At 51.8% G+C, this 19,738-nt stretch overlaps 1 protein-coding gene across 3 annotated transcripts in view; it reads left to right on the top strand.

The window, feature by feature from the left end:
* LOC109551458 (interleukin-3 receptor subunit alpha) overlaps positions 1–19,738 on the top strand; it is a 34,292-nt gene that overhangs the window by 2,575 nt on the left and 11,979 nt on the right. The window contains exons 3-8 of one of the 3 annotated variants that reach the window (XM_033850262.2): positions 2,854–2,945; positions 5,374–5,472; positions 13,598–13,740; positions 15,775–15,889; positions 17,420–17,552; positions 17,640–17,818. In XM_033850262.2, coding sequence (XP_033706153.1) covers positions 5,409–5,472; positions 13,598–13,740; positions 15,775–15,889; positions 17,420–17,552; positions 17,640–17,818 — 634 coding nt within the window. In that variant the 5' untranslated portion in view covers positions 2,854–2,945; positions 5,374–5,408. Of the gene's footprint in view, positions 1–2,853; positions 2,946–5,373; positions 5,473–6,215; positions 6,242–13,597; positions 13,741–15,774; positions 15,890–17,414; positions 17,553–17,639; positions 17,819–19,738 lie in introns of those variants that run through there. The other 2 variants (XM_033850265.2, XM_073799757.1) reach the window with 2 other exon arrangements.

Here is a 19,738-nt window from a genome sequence, read left to right as displayed (position 1 = left end):
CTTAAATATGTGAGCCTACTTTGATTTAAGGTGGTCCTGCAACTATTTCATCATAGAATCACAGTCACTAGTATTGTTAGCATTTTACTGTGGTGTTTGAAGGACATGTAGCCAAAAAGCGTCATCTCATGGCCAAACCCTGTCTCATAAACGTTGTTGGGAGGATGGGAAGCCCGGGCGCCTGGATGATAAGGGTGGGAGCCCATCACTTTTATGTCCACGGGCCGGTCGAAGCTCTGTGCCGTGGCCTGCGTTCTGGGTACGCGGGCCCAGCCGGAGGCCGCGTGGGAAGGGGGTTTAGGGGCTGTGTTGCTGGGCGGTGACCATGGCCACAGGGAAGCAGCCCCCCGGGAACTGATCCACTGCACCCCGCGGGGGGCGTCCCGCCCCTCGGCAGGTCCCTAGGAGTCCCCTGGCGGCCGGCCTCCCAACGGGCATGCGGCCTTGGGCTGTCGTCTGCCGTCCAGGGGGCCACGGGTTTCCTGGGGCGGAGGCGCTGCCGACCCCGCCCTCCTCGCCGAGCCGACCATGCCCCCGGGCCGCGTGGCAGGTGCTAGGCGCTGGCTGGACGGGCTGCTATTCTGGTCTCTCCCGGCCCAGCTGCTCCGTGCCCTGGCCTTGCCCACCCCCTTTCCCGGTTCCCCATTTCTGTTCCCCGTAGCTCCTTCCCCACATGGAGGGCTGGATTCCAGGCACACAACGCACACTCCCCACGCTGCCAGCCCCCGGGTGTGTGGGGGCTTTTCTGAAATTAGTCATTGCTTGTCTGACGGCACTAAACCGCTGATGGGGACGGAGCCGGGGGCCCCGGAGTGGGCGGCCGAGGGGTCTGCGGTCCCATGGAGGGAGACGGCTCAGCACGCATGCGCCCCTGGGCCTCTGTCGCCTCCTCTGGGTAGCGCCACCATCCTCTGCCTCACCTGGTCCCACCCCCCATCCGGAGACCCCCCCCCCAAACACTAAACCTCAAGTCTTCCCCGGGGTTATAGCGACACCGGCGGGGCTGCGGGGGGATTTGGGGGTGTGGCCTTCATGGAACAGACTTGACACCAGTGGCCCCTGTTTGTCCTCTTGTCACCCCACGTACGCACGCCCAGGGCTTCCGGTTGGCAAGGTTCCCGGGGTCTGTGCCGTGCCCGCACGTTTGGGCTGCCTTGGGGCTGAGTATCCCCACGGACAGTCAGGGCTCAGCTTTTTTGGATCTGCTGAGCTAATGAGCACCTGTCCTGTGGCCTGGAGGCCCCGCGGTGCTTTTCTGTTGTGTCTTCCTTTTCTACTGGGGTTTTGGGCTTTTCGGGGAAAACTAAAAGGGCAGGAAGGAGAGGAGGGAGGGAGAGAGGGAGAGAAAGAGAAAGAAAAGAAAGAAGGGTCGTGGGGCATCCGCCCCAGACCCAGGAGTCAGAACCCACATCTGAACGTCACCCCTCAGCATCTGGGGGCGCACTGCCAGGAAAGGGGTCCAGCCTGGGCTCAGCCCCGGGGGTGAAGTCCACTCTGGACTGTCATTCCTCAGCTTTGTCATCTGTGCCCACCCCTGCCCCGCACTGCATCTGCCTAGACACCCCCTGCCCCGGCATCACTGTGCTTCAGTCCCAGACGAAGAGGGACCCTGGGCAGACGTGAGGTGTCCACCAAGAGTGGGCACTGCCTAGCGTGCATTTCACAGTCGCCTCAGGTCTTAGCAAGATGCTCACCAGCCCTGAACAGGGATGAGGGGATGGGCGTCTGGTCCTTCCCCTGGGGAGACGCGGCTTTTGTCTCTCAGAGGCGCTGGTCAGCCACCAAGACTCGTGCTCTGCGGGAAGTGGGCGGCCGTCACAAAGGACCCCAGGCTGCTCGGCTTAAATCCACAGGCCTGCATCCTCCCCCAGCCCCGGGGACCAGACGTCTGAGCTCAACGTGCCCCGGGGCTGCGCTCCCTCCAGAGGCTCCAGGGGAGGGTCCTTCCCGGCTCTTCCAGCTTCTGGGGGCACCAGGCGGCTCCCACCTCTGTCCTTATGTGGCTGTGTCCTCCCTGTGTCCCTGTCTCCCGGGGGCCACCTTCTCATAAGGACAGCAGTCCCATGGGACATAGGGACCAGCCTGTTCCAGGTGGAGTCTGTGTTACCTTAATCCACTACACCTGTGACAGCCCTGTTTCTAAATAAACCGCGCTCTGAGAGTCCAGGTGGATGTGCACTGGGGCTGTGGAGTAGACAGGAAACACTGGAGGAGACAAGAGGACCTGCCTCAAGGGAGAGGGTGGAGGGACGGACACGTGGGGCTGGAGCTTGGGAGCGGCGACAGGCAGATGACAGGTGTAGGGCGAAGGCAAGGGATGCCCAGGAGGGCCCGGGTGAGGGAAGGTCACCCGGGAGCAGGTTGGTAGGGGCCAGGCTGAGAGCTGCGTGAGTCCCGTGCAGCCAGCGCATCGGGGGCCCGGGGTCACCTCCCTGTCCCCTTGGGCACGAGCGGTCATTCCAATGGGACCTCGAAGGAAGGGGCCAGGGCCCCGGCCATTCACGCTGACCGGCTTTACCCACGACACGGCTCCGGGAAACTGCCCAAGCCGGGTGAATGTCAGGAAGCCACTAGGATTGTGACAAAGAGGAACCTGCAAACAGAAGTGAGAACGGGAAAAGCAGACTTTGAAAGCAAGGGTGCTCCTTCCAGGAGAGCACAGAGCTGCAGTCCTGACCCCAGACCGTAATTCTGAGCTGAGGGGTGCAGAGGGCTCCTGGACCTGGTCACACCCTCAACACATTCTCCCCGCCTCCCCGGCTCACTGGGGCTTAGTTTTTAGGGGTGGGGCTGACCCCGGAGGCTATAAAAACACTGATGAGAGAAGAAACAAGGTTCTTTCTCTTTCGGGAGGCTGCCTGCAGCACAGCTGAGAAGCCAGGAGAGCTTGGGGCCCACCCCCAGGCCAGCTAGACCAGCACCAGGAGAGGCTGCCTGCATCCCAGGTAAGACCCCGGGGCCGGGCTTGGGGGCGGGAGGCAGGCAGCGGCCTCCACTGCTGTCCCTGGAGACTCAGTACCGACTGCCAGCCCCGGGGGCGGGGGCGGGACCCCAGGACTTGAACGTGGCTCGTGGCCGGGGCAACACACAACGGATTCAAAGCCTTTATGCCCAAGGAGGATGCCGAGTGTGTCACGGACCCCGGTTACGGGATCCGACCGCGGTGCCACCCTGTACCAGGCTGGGTGCCCGGGGGTCTTGACCACCTCTGTGTCTTGCGCCGGGTCCTATGCGTTGGCCGAACGGATGAACAGTTCGGAGTGGCTCTCCCCGGACGAGAGGCTTCCCCCTAATCACAGTGCCCCCGACTCCTGCAGGCTCACATTTGCCCCCAGACGCAGGCAGGCGAGCTGCCGGGGTGCAGAGCCCCAAGGCCCCTTCCCTCGCCCCGACCCTGCTGAGCCCGGCCCCATCCCCCGCCTCTGGGGGCTTGACTCCGCCCAGGGACGCCTCTTCCCTTTGCGATCGGGGGGCAGCAGGATACGTCGATGACCCTCATGCAATGTGGGTGTTTAAAGGACGTGAGCTTCTCCGAGCGAGGAGAGATGCCTGTGGGTGGGCTCAGTGTCGCGAGGCTGGAGCCGTGGGTACCTGTGGGGCTCAGCTCACCTGAGCAGACGCCAGGAACAGACACCCAGCCCTGCCTCGACGCCCACGGGGGCCCGTCTTCATCAATCAAAGAGGAGCCCGAGGTCGTGCTCATCCGATATTCTTCTCCCTGTGGATCCGCGCCTGGGCCTTTTGTGAGCACGGCGTTTACTGCTCTGGATCGTGAGGCCCGGCTGGGAGGCACCTCCCCTGAAGCTTTGTGCCCGACGCCTGGCCCTCCTCACCCTCATCCCTGTACCACAGATAGACGGTTTGGCGTCTGTCCCGGGACGCCTCCCCGTGATGGGCAGTTCCGGATCTGACCCGTTGCCTTGTCCTGGAAAGGGGTCTCTCGGGCTTCCCTCCACCCAGTTTGGCAAGAAGGACCCTGGGTGTTGGCTTCCGGTGTCAAATCTGTGTGAAAGTTGGCACTTTTGGGGGACCAGGTCAGTCCTGGGGAATCTTGTGGGAGCCCCAGACCTGGATGGGGGAGCAGGTGAGACCCCAGATGGATGGAGTCCGGGTTGGGTCTCATGATGGGGGTGCTGGACAGGCCCTGAAGGAGGTAGGGTGCGTCCTGGGCCCCCTCCAATCCCAGCCAAGACGCTCCAGGTGGGATGGCGGGGAGTGGCGGTCAGGTCTTTGGGCGACCCTGACTGGCACAGAGAGCCTGCGGCCCTGCTGAGGGTGTGGCCCCTGAGGCAGCTGAGGGTCCAAGGCTCTGCTTGGGTGGCAGCCCCAGGTCGGCCTCCAGACGCCAAAGGCATTTGCATGAGTGACTCAGGTGGGGGGGGGATGGGTGGGGTCCGTCGGGAGACCCTGCCGCTGGGGCCCGGAAGATGCAGAAGGTGGACCCCCGGGGGAGGGTCCAGGAGAGCCGGCCTGCAGAGGGGGGCTTCATGGGGACCTGGGGAAAAGCTCTGGCAGGAACGATGAGACAGCACGGGATTTAGTGACCGTAACTCCGTCTGTTCAGGAAACTGCGTTGTACTTCATGCTCTTAACTAAACTTCCTTCAACTGTTCTGTGAGCCCAGTGTTTCCTGGTGCTGCGTGGAGGGTGTTTTCTGGGTTCCGGGATGGGGCTGGAGCCAAGGGTGAGCTCAAACCCCAGGGCGGGAGCTTTTTAGGGAGGCTGACACACACACACACACACACACACACACATGCACGCACACACACGCGCGCACACACGCACACACACACGCACGCACACAGACACATATGTGCAGACCTGCATACACGCAGGAATGCATGTACACATGCACACACAGACCTGTGTGATGTGTGTGCGCAAGACACACACATGCACGCATGCATGCACACAGACGTACATGCACACACAGACACACAAAGACCTGTGTGATGTGCGCACACACAGAGACACACGCATGCATACACAGCACACACAGAGACACACAAACATGTCATGTGTGCACACGCATGCGTGCATATGCATATAGAGACACGCAGCGCACACAGATACACATACAAGACGCAGAGACACGCACACAGATACACACGTGCACACATGCACACACAGTGCACAGACACACACACACAAGTAATATGTGCAGGCACATGCATACACATGCACGCAGGCATGCGGCATACACGGGTGCACACACACGTGCGCACACGCACACGCACACGTGCACACACACGTGCTCACGCACGGGAGGCTCTCCTCCCGGAAGCAGCTCCCTGCGCTCGGAGCAAGACAGCCCTGGGGGCTCAGCCTCCTCCCTGCCGCCACCCCATGTGGCCACTGTCTCTTCTCTTCCAGCTGGTGCCCGCCCTCCTGTGGGAGCTGCCTTGGCCATGGCTTTCGTCTGCCTGGCGGTCTTCCTGGTGCCCGTCTCCGGCCTGCTGCCACCGGACCACGGTAGGAAAAGCCGGAGGAAAAGCCACGTGCGGTCTGTGGGTCCCTGGGGCTGTGTTGCTTTTCAGTGAAACTGTTTACGTTGGGGTCACGGTTGAGTCACTCGGCTGCCATGAGAGATAGTGCAGACACTTTCCACGTAGCCTTCCCCTCAGTCACCCCGGCGGGTTCATCTTGCAAAACTGGTACCTCACAGACAGGATGTTCATCCTGATATGGTCAAGACTCTACGTCCAGAGCTCTGGGTGTAGCTACGGCGCTGGGACCCGGCAGTGTGCTTGGATTTACTGTCACCCTCTCTCTGGGTTGGAAGAACCCCGTGCAAACATTAGGGTGATGGGCTGAACTGGGTCCTCGCCAGATTCATGCGCTGAAGTCCTAACGAACAGAACCTGTCAACCGGAGTTATTTGGAAATAGGGTCTTTACAGACGTCCCTGAGTTAAGATGAGGTCACGTGGGTGGATCCCCGTCCAGAACAATGGGTGTCCTTATGAGGAGGGGAGATTTGGACCCAGGCATGGACACAGGGAGAAGCCAGGTGGCGATAGAGGAGAGATTGGGGTGATGCAGTCACAAGTGCAGGAACGCCTAGGACTGGGGCGGGGCAGCTCCCAGAAGCTGCAGAGGTTCTCCAGCTGGAACGGATTCTCCCTCTGAGTCTGTGGGAAGAACCAATCCTATAGCATCCTGGCCTCCGGGACCGGGAGATAAAAATCCAGGTGTCATGAGAGATGCGTCGTCTGGAGCTTGGACAGGCAGATGAGCAACGAGTAAGATGCTTTTGGGGCAACTCCATCCTGTTTTTCTCACATTTGTAACGGAGATTTATGGGGGGTAGGGTGAAAACCAGGGTCTCCGTGGCGTCCAGGAAGTTCCCACCATCTTCAAGCACGGTGGTGATGGGTAGGAAACAATTCGCGACGTGATAGTGAAGTTCGACCGTGACACACGATAAGGAGGTGAAAAGACAGTGATGTCGGTTCTTAAGCTGCCGTGCCCACCTCTGACTGTCAAGTGTCCGGCTGACCGGGTGACAGGTGTGGCTGGGAGAGAATATCCCAGGTGGGGCAGGGTGCAGAGCCAGTCTGCTGCTGGTGGAGAGTGCCCACCACCAGGCAGCAGAACCCCCAAGGGGAGCCATGCCCTCGGCCCCGGGGTACGGAGAGTCTACGTTTCCTGGGCGCCCAGTAGTGAGGGCGCCCAACTCGGGGTGCAAAGACCTGGATGTTTACAGGAGTACAAGAGATATGGTGCCCTCCAGGCGGGCATGCTGCCTTGGGGAGGGTCTACAGAGAAGCCCCTCCCATCAGGGCTTCGCTGAGTGACCGGTGGACCCGGGACAGTGACCAAGCCTCCTGTCCAGCTCGCACAACACGCACATGTGGAGCAGCGCTTCAGGCAACGGGAGCAGAGTGCACCCCCTCACCACGGACGCTGGGTGCTTGCATCAGGCGCCGCGCCCTGTGCCGCTGTGATGGCCACAGCATTGCCTAACCATGAGAAGTTCGTTCCTTCCTCAAAGAGTAGTGGAGTTCAGATGGTGTGAGTGTGTGTGTGTGCGTGTGTGTGTGTGTGTGTGTGTGTGTGTGTGTTAGGGCATAGGTATCATTCTTCCGGGGACTGCTGGCTTACTCAGCTCAGGCTGCCTTAACAAAATACCGTAGTCTGGAGGACTTGAGTGACATACATTTATTTATCCCAGTCCTGGAGACCAGACGTCTGAGGTCAAGGTGTCCCAGGGCCACGCTCCCTCCAGAGGCTCCCGGGGAGGGCCCTTCCCGCCTCTACCAGCTTTGGGAGGCTCCAGGTGTCCCTGGGCTTGTGGCTGCCTCCTCCTGTCTTCACAGGGGGTCTCCCCGGGTGTGCACCTGTATCCAAATTTCCCCTCTTAATAAGGACACCAGTCAGATTGGGTTAGGGCCACAGTATGGCAGCAGGACCTCATCTTAATTAATTACATCTGCACTCACCCTATTTCCAGCTAAGGTCCCGTTCTGAGGTTAGGACTCCAGCATGATTTGGGGAGGGCTGGGGAAAGGACACAGTTCACTCCATCCCAGGTGGCTCTGTTCCATGTACAGACCCGGGACCCTTACGTACAGATGGACCTGGGAAGCTCCATCATCTCCTTGGAGGAGTTTGTAGACGGATCACACGGGAGTTTTTACAGGTCTGAGCTAAAAGGACCACACATTGCTTCTGTCCATTTCCTGGACTCCAAGTCAGTCACGTGGCCGCACCTGGTGACCAGAGGGGCCGGGAGATGCAGGAGGTCTGGGAGGGGAGGGGGCTTTCTCCACGCCTGAGGCTCCCACCCCCGCCCCCCGTCTTTGCCCCACTTGTACGGGGCTGAGGCAGCTGCCACCTTTGTGGTGGCTTCAGGCCCATGGGCATTCTGGGGTCACTGACCACAGGCAGGAAGTGAGTAGCTTTCTAGGAGCCAAACGCTGAAGGAAGCAGGGAGCGTGTTGTACCGTTCTAACATTTCCCCCCAAAGCGCCCTAAAACTACAACGTTGGTCAAAGTGCATTAGAGAGGCCGTGGGTACAGGACACGGTGGAATAGAAGCGTTGAAACCAGACACCTTGTCTTGTTCGAATCGTACGGAGAAGTGGTTAGTCCTTCCCTACTGAGTCTGAATTAGCGCCAGGATTTTCACAGATTTATCAGGGGAAGGACGTTTTCGTCCCTGTCTAGTTTGCTGAGAGTTTTTCGTCTCAAAGGGGTGTTAAACATGGTCAAAAGGTTTTCCTGCTTCTATGGATACGATCACCAGTTTTCTGTTAAAGGTGCCCATTATAGCGATGGTTAAAATAGCCTTATAATATTCCTGGAGTAAATCCATTGGGTCAGGAGGTGTTACCACTTTTGTACTTTACCTGATTTTCTGGGCTAGTATTCTGTGAAGGAATTTTGTGTCCAGGAGTATAAGGCGTTTTCGGTTTCAGTTTACTTCTAATGTTTTGATTTTGGTATCAGGATAACGCTGGCCTCATAAAGTGAGTCAGAACATGTTTCCCGCCTTTCCTCTGTTTTTGGAAAGTTTCTGCACGTTGTTACTATTTCTTTTTTAAATTGCTGGTGGAATTCAGCCGCAAAGCCATCTGCACCTGATGCTTTCTTTTGGGGAAGCTTTTTCATTATATATTCTATTCCTTTAATACTTACAGGGTTATTCAGGTTTGCCACTTATGTCAGTACTGCTAATGTGTGTCTTTCAAGAAGCTGGTTCATGTCATACATTGTTGAAGGTATTGGCATAACTTTTGTTCAAATTACCCCCAATTCTTCTTTCAATGTCTTTCAGGATGTGTATCAGTGTCCCCTCTTTCATTCCTAAAATTGGTCTTTTTTTGTTTTTTTCTTGATCAGTGTAGCAAGAGAGAGGGTTTTCCATTATATTGTCTCTTGTATAGCACCAGCTTTTGGTTTCCTTGACAATCTATATAGTTTTTCCATTTTCTTTTTCACTGATTTTTTTTTTTGTTCCCTTTATTTTTTTTAGGGATTTTGCTTTAGGCTTAATTTCTTTTCAGTTTAATTTGTTCTTCTTTCTCTAACGTCTTCATGTGGAAACTGATTCTTGAATTTAAACTCTATTCCTAACCTAAACACGTAATGTTATAAATTTCCCTATAAGCATTGCTGTAGCTGCGTCGCACTTTTTTTTTCTTTCATTTTCATTCAGTTCAAAATATTTTCTACATTTCCTGTGATTTCTTCTAAGATGCACATGGTAATTTATCAGTATGTCGTTTTGTTTGCAAATATCTGGTGTGTTCCAGATTTTAAAAGACTGATCTTGAATTTAATCAAGAGAGAATTGTAGTCAGAGAATATATACACAGTGAATGATTTAAACCTTTTTAAAAGGACTGACACTCCCCATGCCAGTACACGGTCTATTTTGATGAATCTTCTGTCTGTAGTTCATAAAAATGTGCATCCTGGGACTTCCCTGGTGGTCCAGTGGTTAGGACTCTGCACTTCCACTGCAGGGGACGCGGGTTCCAGCCCTGGTCAGGGAACTAAGATCCCGCAAGCCGTGCGGCTCGCCCCCCGACAAAAAAAAAACAAAAACAAATGTGCACCCTGCCGTCATTGGTTAGAATGTCCCCACAATGTCAATTAGGTCAAATTGTTGATATTTTGTTCAAGTCCTGTATATCCCTCCCGTATTCTATCTGTTCCATTAGAGAGGGAGGTGGTGCTTATGCCTCATGTATTTTCAAAATGACTGTTGAGAGCACATATATTAGGATGAATTGGCCATTTAATCGCTTGAAATGGTCCCTTCTTACCCCCGGAAATAAAATCCTGGGATAAAATCCTAGGTTTTATACAATTGGAGCTTGCATAAAATATGCTTTCCTATTATTGCCATTTAAACTATATTTAAAGTACCTTTCTTGCAGACAGCGTACTGTGGGGTACTTTTAAAGTCTAGTCTGAAAACCTTTCCTTCTCACTGGAGCGTTTAGACCATTTGCATGCAATGAACTTATTAAGATGATTGACTTTAATTCTACCATTTTGCTACTTGTTTGCTGTTTTTTTTTTTTTCAGTTTTTCTTTTTTTTCTTTTTGTCGCCCCTCCTTTCCTGACTTCTTTCCAGTTACTCTTTTAGTGCTTTTCTTGTTTTTGTGTTTTTCTCTACCGTCGGCTTTTGGGCTAGCCCTCTTTGTTCTATGGCTTGTGCCGTTCCCCTGGGATGATTCATTCAGTACATACTCTCTTCAAATAATGTTATTCTACTTCACACAGAACATAGGAATCTCACAACAGTATACGTTTACTTCCTGCCTCATCCTTTATGCCATGTCACACATGTACTTCTACGTCTCTATAAGCCCACAATACACAATACAATATTTTCTTTTAAAGAATTATCTTTTTAAAACCTTAAAAAAATGGGAAAGCTTTCCAGTTTGCCTACATTCCTACTATTTCTGGTATGCTTGTGTTGCATCTCTGCTCACCTTGGTTCCACATTCCTTCGTGAGTGTCCATCTGCTGATTTCTCCTTCAGCCACAAAAGCCTTTTTTGAAAACATTTCTTACAGACCTGCTCTTCTGGCAAAAAAACAAACAAACACAAAAATACAAAAAAAAAAACCTTTCACTTTCTGTCACTATAAAAAGTCTTTATATTTCACCTTCCATTTATCGCTAAGATACAGATTCTAGGTTGACCACGATTTGTTTTGTTTTCTTGCAGCATTGGGAGAAGTCGTTCTGTCACCTTCTGTCTCCCATTGTTTCTAAAGAGAAATCAGCAGAAATTCTTATCTTTGTTCTCTGATAGGTGCGGTGCCTTTTTTCCGTTGGTTTTGTAAGATTTTCTTGATTCCACTTTTTAAAAAGGCATTTGAGGATGATGTGTCTTAGCGTTTGTGTTTGTTGGTACCTGTGTGTCTGTGTATCCTAGTAGGGTTTTTGATCTTCCTGGGCCTGTAGGTTTATAATTTTCATTAAGTTAGGAAATGTTTGGCCACAATTTCTTCAAATATTTTTCTTTGGGGGCTTCAGCGTAGATCATTTCCATTGTCTTCCAGTTCATCCAAGTGAATTTTTTCATCTCAGATGCTATATGTTTTACCTCTAAAAATTCTGATTGGTTCCTCCTTTATATCTTCCATTCCTCACTGCATAGTGTTCATGTTTTCCTTCAAGTCCTCTAACACATTTATAGTGGCTGTTTTAATGGACGTCTCTGTTAATTTCATCGTCAGCCACTCAGGGGACGATTTCTATGACCTGACATTTCTTCTGGTCACAGCCAACACATTCCTGCTTCTCTGCGTGTCTAGTCATTTTTTATTGGGTGCTGGATATTGTGAAGGATGAGTTGGTGAGGGTCTTCTTTGGTTGCCTTCTTTAAAGATGGTGAGTCTTGTTTCAGCAGGCCGTTCCTTTATTGGTGGGTCACCTTGTTTTGAAATTTTTCAAGGTGAGTCACCTTTAGCTTTTTCTCTCCGAAAACAAAGGCCTGACTCTTCTGGGGTCTTTACTGACTTCTCAGTGTTCAGCAAGGAATCTCCACCTTGTCCCACTGGATTGTGAATGTCTCCCACCCCAAAATACACTCTCAGAATTGTTTGTCTTCGTTTTCAGAAAGTCTAAAAATAGTTGCTTTATATATTTGGCCGTTTTCTAGGGGCTTATGGTGAGAGATACATCTGAGACTACTTTACCATGACTGGAAGAGTATTTCCCACCATCTATAGTTTTTCAAAAGCTCTAGGGTTGAGAACACTATGTCCCTTTTCTTTCAGAGTACTGGAGGGTCACGAGTATATTGCAGTAAACACTCTTATGTGTATTTGCATTGATTTTGTTTCATTTTGTCTTTACAGATTTGCTTTTACTTTCTTCTGTTGGCATTAAAGTTCTTTTTTATTTGTGAGCACAACTGTAATTGGGTAGATAATAACCACTCTAAGGGAGCACAGGTAGATTTTATGGAAAACATAGTGACAGAAAACTCCCTTGTTATGTGATTTAAATATATATGGACTTATTTATATAAATATATATAATTTTATATAAGTACATTTCATATCAGATTATAAAGATTATTTTTAAATTTTAATTTTAAAATAATTAAAGTTGTGGGCTTCCCTGGGGGCGCAGTGGTTGAGGGTCCACCTGCCGATGCAGGGGATGTGGGTTCATGCCCCGGTCCGGGAGGATCCCACATGCCGCGGAGCAGCTGAGCCCGTGAGCCATGGCCGCTGAGCCTGCACGTCCGGAGCCTGTGCTCCGTAACAAGAGAGGCCACAACAGTGACAGGCCCATGTACCGCAAAAAAAAAAACCAAAAACAAAACAAAACAAAATAAAATAAAATAATTAAAGTTGTAAATAAAGCTATAAAAATTAAAAACAAACTTAAATGTAATAAAAATATGCTAAAACTCATATTTTCTACTGCATCACTCATAGCTGTTTTAATGATATTTACTGTTGTTTTGGAAGAAGTGAATATAAATTCTGAGGCATAAGAATCCATTAAAAATTACATTTTCACTTTTAAGAAATTTCCCTAGGGAAGTTGTTTTTTAAGGAATAAATTATCCTTATAGGTTGGGAGACCGTAATGCCAGAAACCAGGATATTCACAGGATTTGGTCTTGCTTGTCAAACTAAGGTTGTTGATCCTGATAACTGATCACAGTACTTGCGGTTTATAAACAGTCATTTCTGCGAAATCCTCTAAATGAGGGGTCACAGATAACAGCTGAAGAAATATCTGATGGACCTTTATAACTTTGAGTTGTTGGTCCTATGTGATTGCTTCATGAAGCAAGTCACTGATAAAACACGTGGAATCCTTTGGTCTGCAAACTTTGACCTCCGTCCCCATTGACAGCATCATACGAATATATATGTGCTTTGATTGCACTTCAAAATGTATTTAGATGTACGCATTTTGGGTGGTTTTCCAAGAAGATGAGAATTCCTCTGTGTAAGAACATAAATATCATTGTGTAAAGATCAGGTCTCCTACTTTATGAAAATATATACTCCATTATATATACTTGTATATAAGTTTGTATATTTTTAATATATCACATTAAAATTTCTTTTTTTTTTTTAAAGATTTTCTGTTGTGGACCACTTTTAAAGTCTTTATTGAATTTGTTACAATACTTCTTCTGTTTTATGTTTGGGTTTTTTGGCCCCGAGGCATGTGGCATCTCAGCTCCCCAACCAGGGATCGAACCCGCACCCCCTGCATTGGAAGGCGAAGTCTTAACCACGGGACCGCCAGGGAAGTCCCTACATTAAAATTTCTATTGCAACTTGCAAAGCATTCCGAATTCTCAGCCTGTAGAGCAGACACTGAGCCAACTCTCTCAGCCTGAATTGGTTTTCAGTGAAAACGACCTTCTTTGACATACATGCTTAAGAAAGGTACATTTCCCATCAACGCGGACGGCAGCAGTGATCTGCTTTTCTGACTCTCTCCCCCCATTGTTGGGAGGGTGAGCTGGTGAGCTCACTAAGGTACTACAGATTCGGGGCCTCTGCCTGCTTCAGGCAACCACTTCTCCGTGTGGAACTCAGCTTCCCAAGGGGTAACTGAGTAGGACAAAGTTTAAGCGCTGTGTGCCTCTCTCCAGACCCTTACCCTATAGACATTTCCGATCCAGACCCACCAATTAAGAACCTAAGGATGGAGCCAGAAAGAAAAAGATTGACCTGGGACCTCCATGGAAACGTTTCCGAAATTATGTGTTTCATCAATTCAAAAGCTTTCACTAAGGTAAACCGTCGTCCCTGTACATAGCATCACAGAGACACGGGTTCTACTCCTGGGCTCAGCTGTGGAATGTGGGGTCCTTTACGGGCACTGCGGTTTGGGGCTCCTGATCTGTAAGACATCCAGAATGGTACCCACCGGAGAGGGTTGGTGTGGAAATGGGCTGAGATACTGCAGGTAGAGAACCAAGCCCAGTTGAAAGTGAGACCTCGGGAAACGCTGTCCCCCTCCACCATCCCCTGCCCCCCACTCAAATCCCCTCCTGTATCAGAGGGTTCGGAGGGCGTGAGAACTGTGACACGTCTCATGGGCAGAGGCCGTGGCGAGAATGCCAACCGCTGAGCATGTTTCATGAGAAGGACGCACCTGTCCGCGTCCTTGGGAAGAACCCTGGTTCCCTCAAATGACTCTCAACTGAATACAACCCAATCACACCCTATGTTAGTCCGCTTGGGCTGCTGCTGTAGCAAAGCACCGCACACGGGGCGGCGTAAACAACAGACATGTGTCTCCCCAAGTCCTGGAGGCTGGAATCTGAGATCCAGGCGTGGGCAGGGCTGGTCCCTCCCGAGGCCTCTCTCCTGGGCGTGTAGACGGCCGTCTCCTCCCTGTGTCCTCACGTGGTCGTCCCTCTGTGTGCGTCTGTGTCCTGATCTCCTCTTCTCATAAGGACAGCAGTCCTATGGGATCAGGACCCACCCTAATGATCTCATTTTACTTTCATCCCCTCTTTAAAGGACCCCCAACGCCAAATACATTTCCATTAAGGGCTTGGATTTCAATATATGAGGGGTTTTTTTTTGCGGGGGGTGGGTAGGGCACAATCCAGTTCATGACAAACCCCTATGGGATTTTAATGGAGCTTGGCCAGTTGACCCTAAACTCTATCTGCAAGAACAAATGTTGCAGAAGAACCGAGAAATTTTTTTAAATTAATTAATTTAGTTACTTTTGGCTGCGTTGGGTCTTCGTTGCTGTGCGCGGGCTTTCTCTAGTTGCGGCGAGCGGGGGCTACTCTTCATTGCAGTGCATGGGCTTCTCATTGCGGTGGCTTCTCTTCTTGCAGAGCACGGCCCTAGGCACACGGGCTTCAGTAGTTGTGGCACGTGGGCTCAGTAGTTGTGGCGCACGGGCTTAGTTGCTCACGGCATGTGGGATCTTCCTGGACCAGGGCTCGAACCCGTGTCCCCTGCATCAGCAGGCGGATTCTTAACCTCTGCGCCACCAGGGAAGCCCTCTTTTCCTGTTTTCTGTTTTTTGTTTTCAAATCAAAGCAATACCTGCACAGAGTTTAAAGAGGAAAATAGTCGTACGGGGTTCGTTATAACAAAATAGCAACTTTTCAGTGAGACATCACTTCTTACCTTTTTACACCTGATGCTGTTGTTCTAGACCTCTGCATCTCTCTATAACACAAATTCTTGATTCATTCCGTTTAGCCAAAATGTGTTGATTTTTCTCCTAAGGGACGGGAGGCTTCACTCTCTATTTCCTATGCACAACTCACCTCCCCAGCAGTTGCCATCCCCAGCTCACACTCTCTCCTCTCTCGACAAATATTCAGTTTATTATAACCATATGAACACTATTCACACCTGAGCCATGTGGTTAATGGGGATTTTTCTTTCCTGTCTTACACAAATGTTTGTTTCTCCTAAATTTAATCATTTCCATTTCCTTGAGGTTTTATCTGTTTGCCCAGTTTGTCCATCACTACTTTACCATCACATTCTTGGCCAAATGGCTAAATATCTTCTCAAAATATCAAGGCATTCTGCCAACTCTGTCTCAGAACCTTCTAGGATATTTTTTCCTTTTGGTGAGTGATCTCCTCATTTTCATCTCCCTCTCTCTCTCTCTCTCTCTCTGCATACCAAGACTCCGGCTTTGGATGTTGAGGAAAACTAAAGAAAACCTATAGTTTTCTTTCTTTCTTTTTTAAATCTAAAGTCTCAGTGTTTTATTAGTTCTCCCCTAATTATGATTGGTAATAATAATTAGGAACAGAGCAATAATAGATTGCTCTGTCTCTCTCAGGCACGGAAAAAGACGTATTGCAGTATTCCTGACTTGTCATGCCAAGCTACAAACTACAGCATCAAGGTGACCAAAGGTCAGCCATTCTCCACGTGGATTCAGTATCCTAGTCAAGGTGAGGGGAAGATGCTCTTTCAGGGTGTTCTTTGCTTTCAATCATCCGTCAGTGCTCTGAATACCAAAATAATGGCTTTTACCTTGGATGGGTCTCCAGGGACATAGCTTCGTGGGAAAAAGACCATCTCGGAGGGTCTCACGCAATTTCACACACGGCACCTGCCTGAATGAACGGAGCTGTAGAAACAGAGCGGTTTTGTTGTTGTTGGTTTTTGTGTTTTTGCTTTTTTGTTTTGTTTTGTTTTTTTAGTTTGAGAACAGAGTTTTATCATTTTCCTCATGCCAAGCAAACAGATTGTCTGATCCCATATACGGTTTGGACAGAGAGAACATCAGTAGCAAGTCTGAACACCTCCTGCGCTCTTTGTCAGGAAGTTGGAATATCACAAAACTGTGCTCTTCTGAGAATGGGAAAACGAGGAAGATAAACTCTGGCTCCAAATTGTTGGAAATACAGTTTATGTTGTTGGATTTTTCTTTTCCCCTTTCATTAAAAAAAAAAAAAAATGGGTCTTCCCTGGTGGCGCAGTGGTTGAGAGCCCGCCTGCCGATGCAGGGGACACGGGTTCGTGCCCCGGTCCGGGAAGATCCCACATGCCGCGGAGCGGCTGGGCCCGTGAGCCATGGCCGCTGAGCCTGCGCGTCCGGAGCCTGTGCTCCGCAACGGGAGAGGCCACGGCAGTGAGGGGCCCGCGTACCGCAAAAAAACCAAAAATGTCTTCCGTGACTCTAGCTGATCCAGGTTTCATCCAAAATACGTCACTTCTTAAAAATAGGGTTCTGACGGCAACGGACTTTAGCTGAGGAGTAGCTAGTAAGAGAAAGAAAGAAAGTTCCAGAAGACTGTTGGGCGTTTCTTAGGCTTAGGGTTAGGTGGGCAGGGTTGGGGGCAGGAGGGGTCCGGTAAGGGTATATGGGGTCACGGGGGGGCGGGCCATGGGCGGGGAGCCTTGCAGGGAGGGGAGGTGTTACCACTGCAGAAAGGGTAAGCGCTACATGGATGTGTCTATTATTTCTTTTCTTTTTTCTTTTTTCTTTTTTTTTTTTTGCGGTACGCGGGCCTCTCACTGCTGCGGCCTCTCCCGTTGCGGAGCACAGGCTCCGGACGCGCAGGCTCAGCGGCCATGGCTCACGGGCGCAGCCGCTCCGCGGCATGTGGGATCTTCCCGGACCGGGGCACGAACCCGTGTCCCCTGCATCGGCAGGCGGACTCTCAACCACTGCGCCACCAGGGAAGCCCCTCTATTATTTCTTAGAACCGCGTGAGAATTCACAAGGATCACTAAAAAGAGACTCACTTAAAAAATTTTTTTTAATTTTATTGACGTATAGTTGATTTACAACGTTGTGTTAATTTCTGCTGCCCAGCAAAGTGACTCAGTTATACATAAATAGTCTTTTTCATATTCTTTTCCATGATGGTTTATCACAGGATATTGAATATAGTTCCCTGGGGTCTACAGTAGGACCTTGGTGTTTATCCGGGACTCAGTTTTGGTTTTTTTTCCCCTCTTCTTTGCAAGCCCAGAAGGGAATCCCAGGGCGGCTGCAGAAAACCTGACCTGCTGGGTCCACGACGTGGATTTCCTGACGTGCAGCTGGGCGGTGGGCCGGGAGGCCCCGAGGGACGTGCAGTACCATCTCTACCTGGAGAACCTGGAGTAGGTGTGACCTTGGGCTCGCCGGGGCTCCCCCGGGCTGGAGCGGGGGCTTCAGGGCCGCTCATGACGCAGCCGCACCCCTCACAGCTCCTATGAGAAGTGGCCGTGCTCCCAGTACAGAGCAGATGAGCAAGGGACAAACGTCCAGTGCCGTTTTCACAACATCTCTGTGTTCTCCAAGGATCTGACGCGTTTCCTGGTGAATGGTACCGGCAGCGGTTCCAAAATCCCCTGCTCTGAAACGACTGATAGACTAGCCAAAATCGGTGAGTAAGAAAATGTGACCCTGCTTCGCGTGCCGTACTTCCGTGGAGATGCTGCTTGCCGTCCTGAAACCGAATACCCGAGGCTGGGCGCTTAGATGACACACTCCTCTCCCAGAGTCCTGGGGGCTGGGAGTCGGAGGTCGGGGCGTGGGCACGTCAGTTCCTGGCGAGACCCTCTTCCTGGCTTGCGTGTTTGCTGTGTCCTCACACAGTGGAGAGCGAACTCTGGTGCCTCTTCCCCCACTTCTTTTTTATTCTTATTTCTTATTGGGGTAGAGTTGTTTTACAGTGTTGTGTTAGTTTCTGCTGTAACGCGAAGTAGAGTTCCCTGTGCTGTACGGCAGGTTCTCATTAGGTATCTGTGTTACACATCTTAGTGTACGTATGTCCGTCCCAATCTCCCAATTCATCCCACACCCCCTTGCTCTGATTATAAGGGTACTGATCCCATCATGGGGGCCTCACCTTCAGGACCTCATCTAACCCCGGATTGTGTCCCAAAGGCCCTGCCTCTAAAGCCGTCCCACTGGGCGTCAGGGCTTCCGCACGTGAATCTGGGGAGACACAGACACCTAGCTCACAGCAGCTGCTCTGTGTTCCCGGGACCTAAGGAAGCATTTCCAGAACACACCTAGCAGATGGCGCTGTGCCCCCCATCCACCGAGGACAGCTGCACCGTGAGGCTGGGGGTCTCACACGGGTCGCCCCTCTCCAGGCCCTGTGTTCAAAAATAGCTCAAAAATAGTTATTCTTTTTGTTTGAATCTATCGACGGCAGGTTTTCAGGACACAAAACCCATCTTAGCAAAGCTCTGTCAATACTTTTTACTTTAAATTAGACCCCACTGCCCCCCAAACTAGGACAGCTTCAAGCCCCATGAAACCTGGCCCCTCACCACCCTGGCTGGTCCACGTGTAGCAGGGAAGCATATGAGCGGAGAGGTGGGTGCAAAAGGGGAGAAGATGCGGGCCTCCGGTTCAGAAGCCGGGATGGGCCTCCTGCCTTTGTCTGTGGTGTCCCCCCGGCCCGGAGCCAACCTCACTCTGATGCCACGTCCCTCACACACCACGCGCCCCTGGGCGAGTGCAGCCCTACACGTGTAGCCCCGCCCGCAACTCCGCACTGTGCTCCGGCCCCAGCCCTGCTGTCCACGTGGGGTGTCCACGGCCTGGTTCCCAGCAGGGGTGGCGGGGTGGTGCCAGCCCGTGTGGCAGTGGGAGTGGAGGTGGCCGGAGGTTTGAGTGCACATCAGTGGGGGGACCCGGGACTGGGGACCACCCCATGGTGAGCCTGGGCAGACACCAGTGGGGTCCTGGCGGGGGGTCAGACCTGTAGACCTAGACGCCGTCCCTCAGGAAACTGATGGAGCCGGAATCAGGGATGCACAACACCCCAGGGAGGGCAAAGGGCGGAGCCCTGGGACAGCCCACAGAGGGGCCCCGAGGGTCCTGGAGGAGCTGGGTCCCACTATGGGGGTGGCAGGTGAGAAGGAAGCAGGGGGTGGGACCCGGTCAGAGTCCAAGGCGGGGGCAGAAGATTCCGGGTGAACTTTTGGGAGTGGGATTGGCGGCCAAAGTCTTGGGGGCAGGACTGGCCCCGGGCAGCTCGGGGAGGGGCCAGCTGCCCTGGAGGTGGGGTCTGAGCAGAGCCGATTGGTCCAGTGGGCAGGAGGGCGGGACCTTGCAGCTGGACCGCGCTTTGCTCCCCCTGCTGGAGAAGTGTAGCCCCAGGGACTGGAATCGCCAAGAGGGAAAAGAACAGCGCTGCTCTGAGGGGTGTCCCTGCACAGACGAGAAGAAAGCTTTGCAAGGGCCTCCGAGTGGGTGAGGGGTCCCCCCGGGCCAGTGTCTGAGCTGGTCCGCAGGCTCCGTGACCCTAATCATCCCAACAGTTTTCTCTCACTTGTCTCTGTCTCTTGAT

Source organism: Tursiops truncatus, chromosome Y (assembly GCF_011762595.2).
Source record: "Tursiops truncatus isolate mTurTru1 chromosome Y, mTurTru1.mat.Y, whole genome shotgun sequence".
NCBI classification, from domain to species: domain Eukaryota; kingdom Metazoa; phylum Chordata; class Mammalia; order Artiodactyla; family Delphinidae; genus Tursiops; species Tursiops truncatus.
This window is presented reverse-complemented; position numbering and strand designations above follow the sequence as displayed.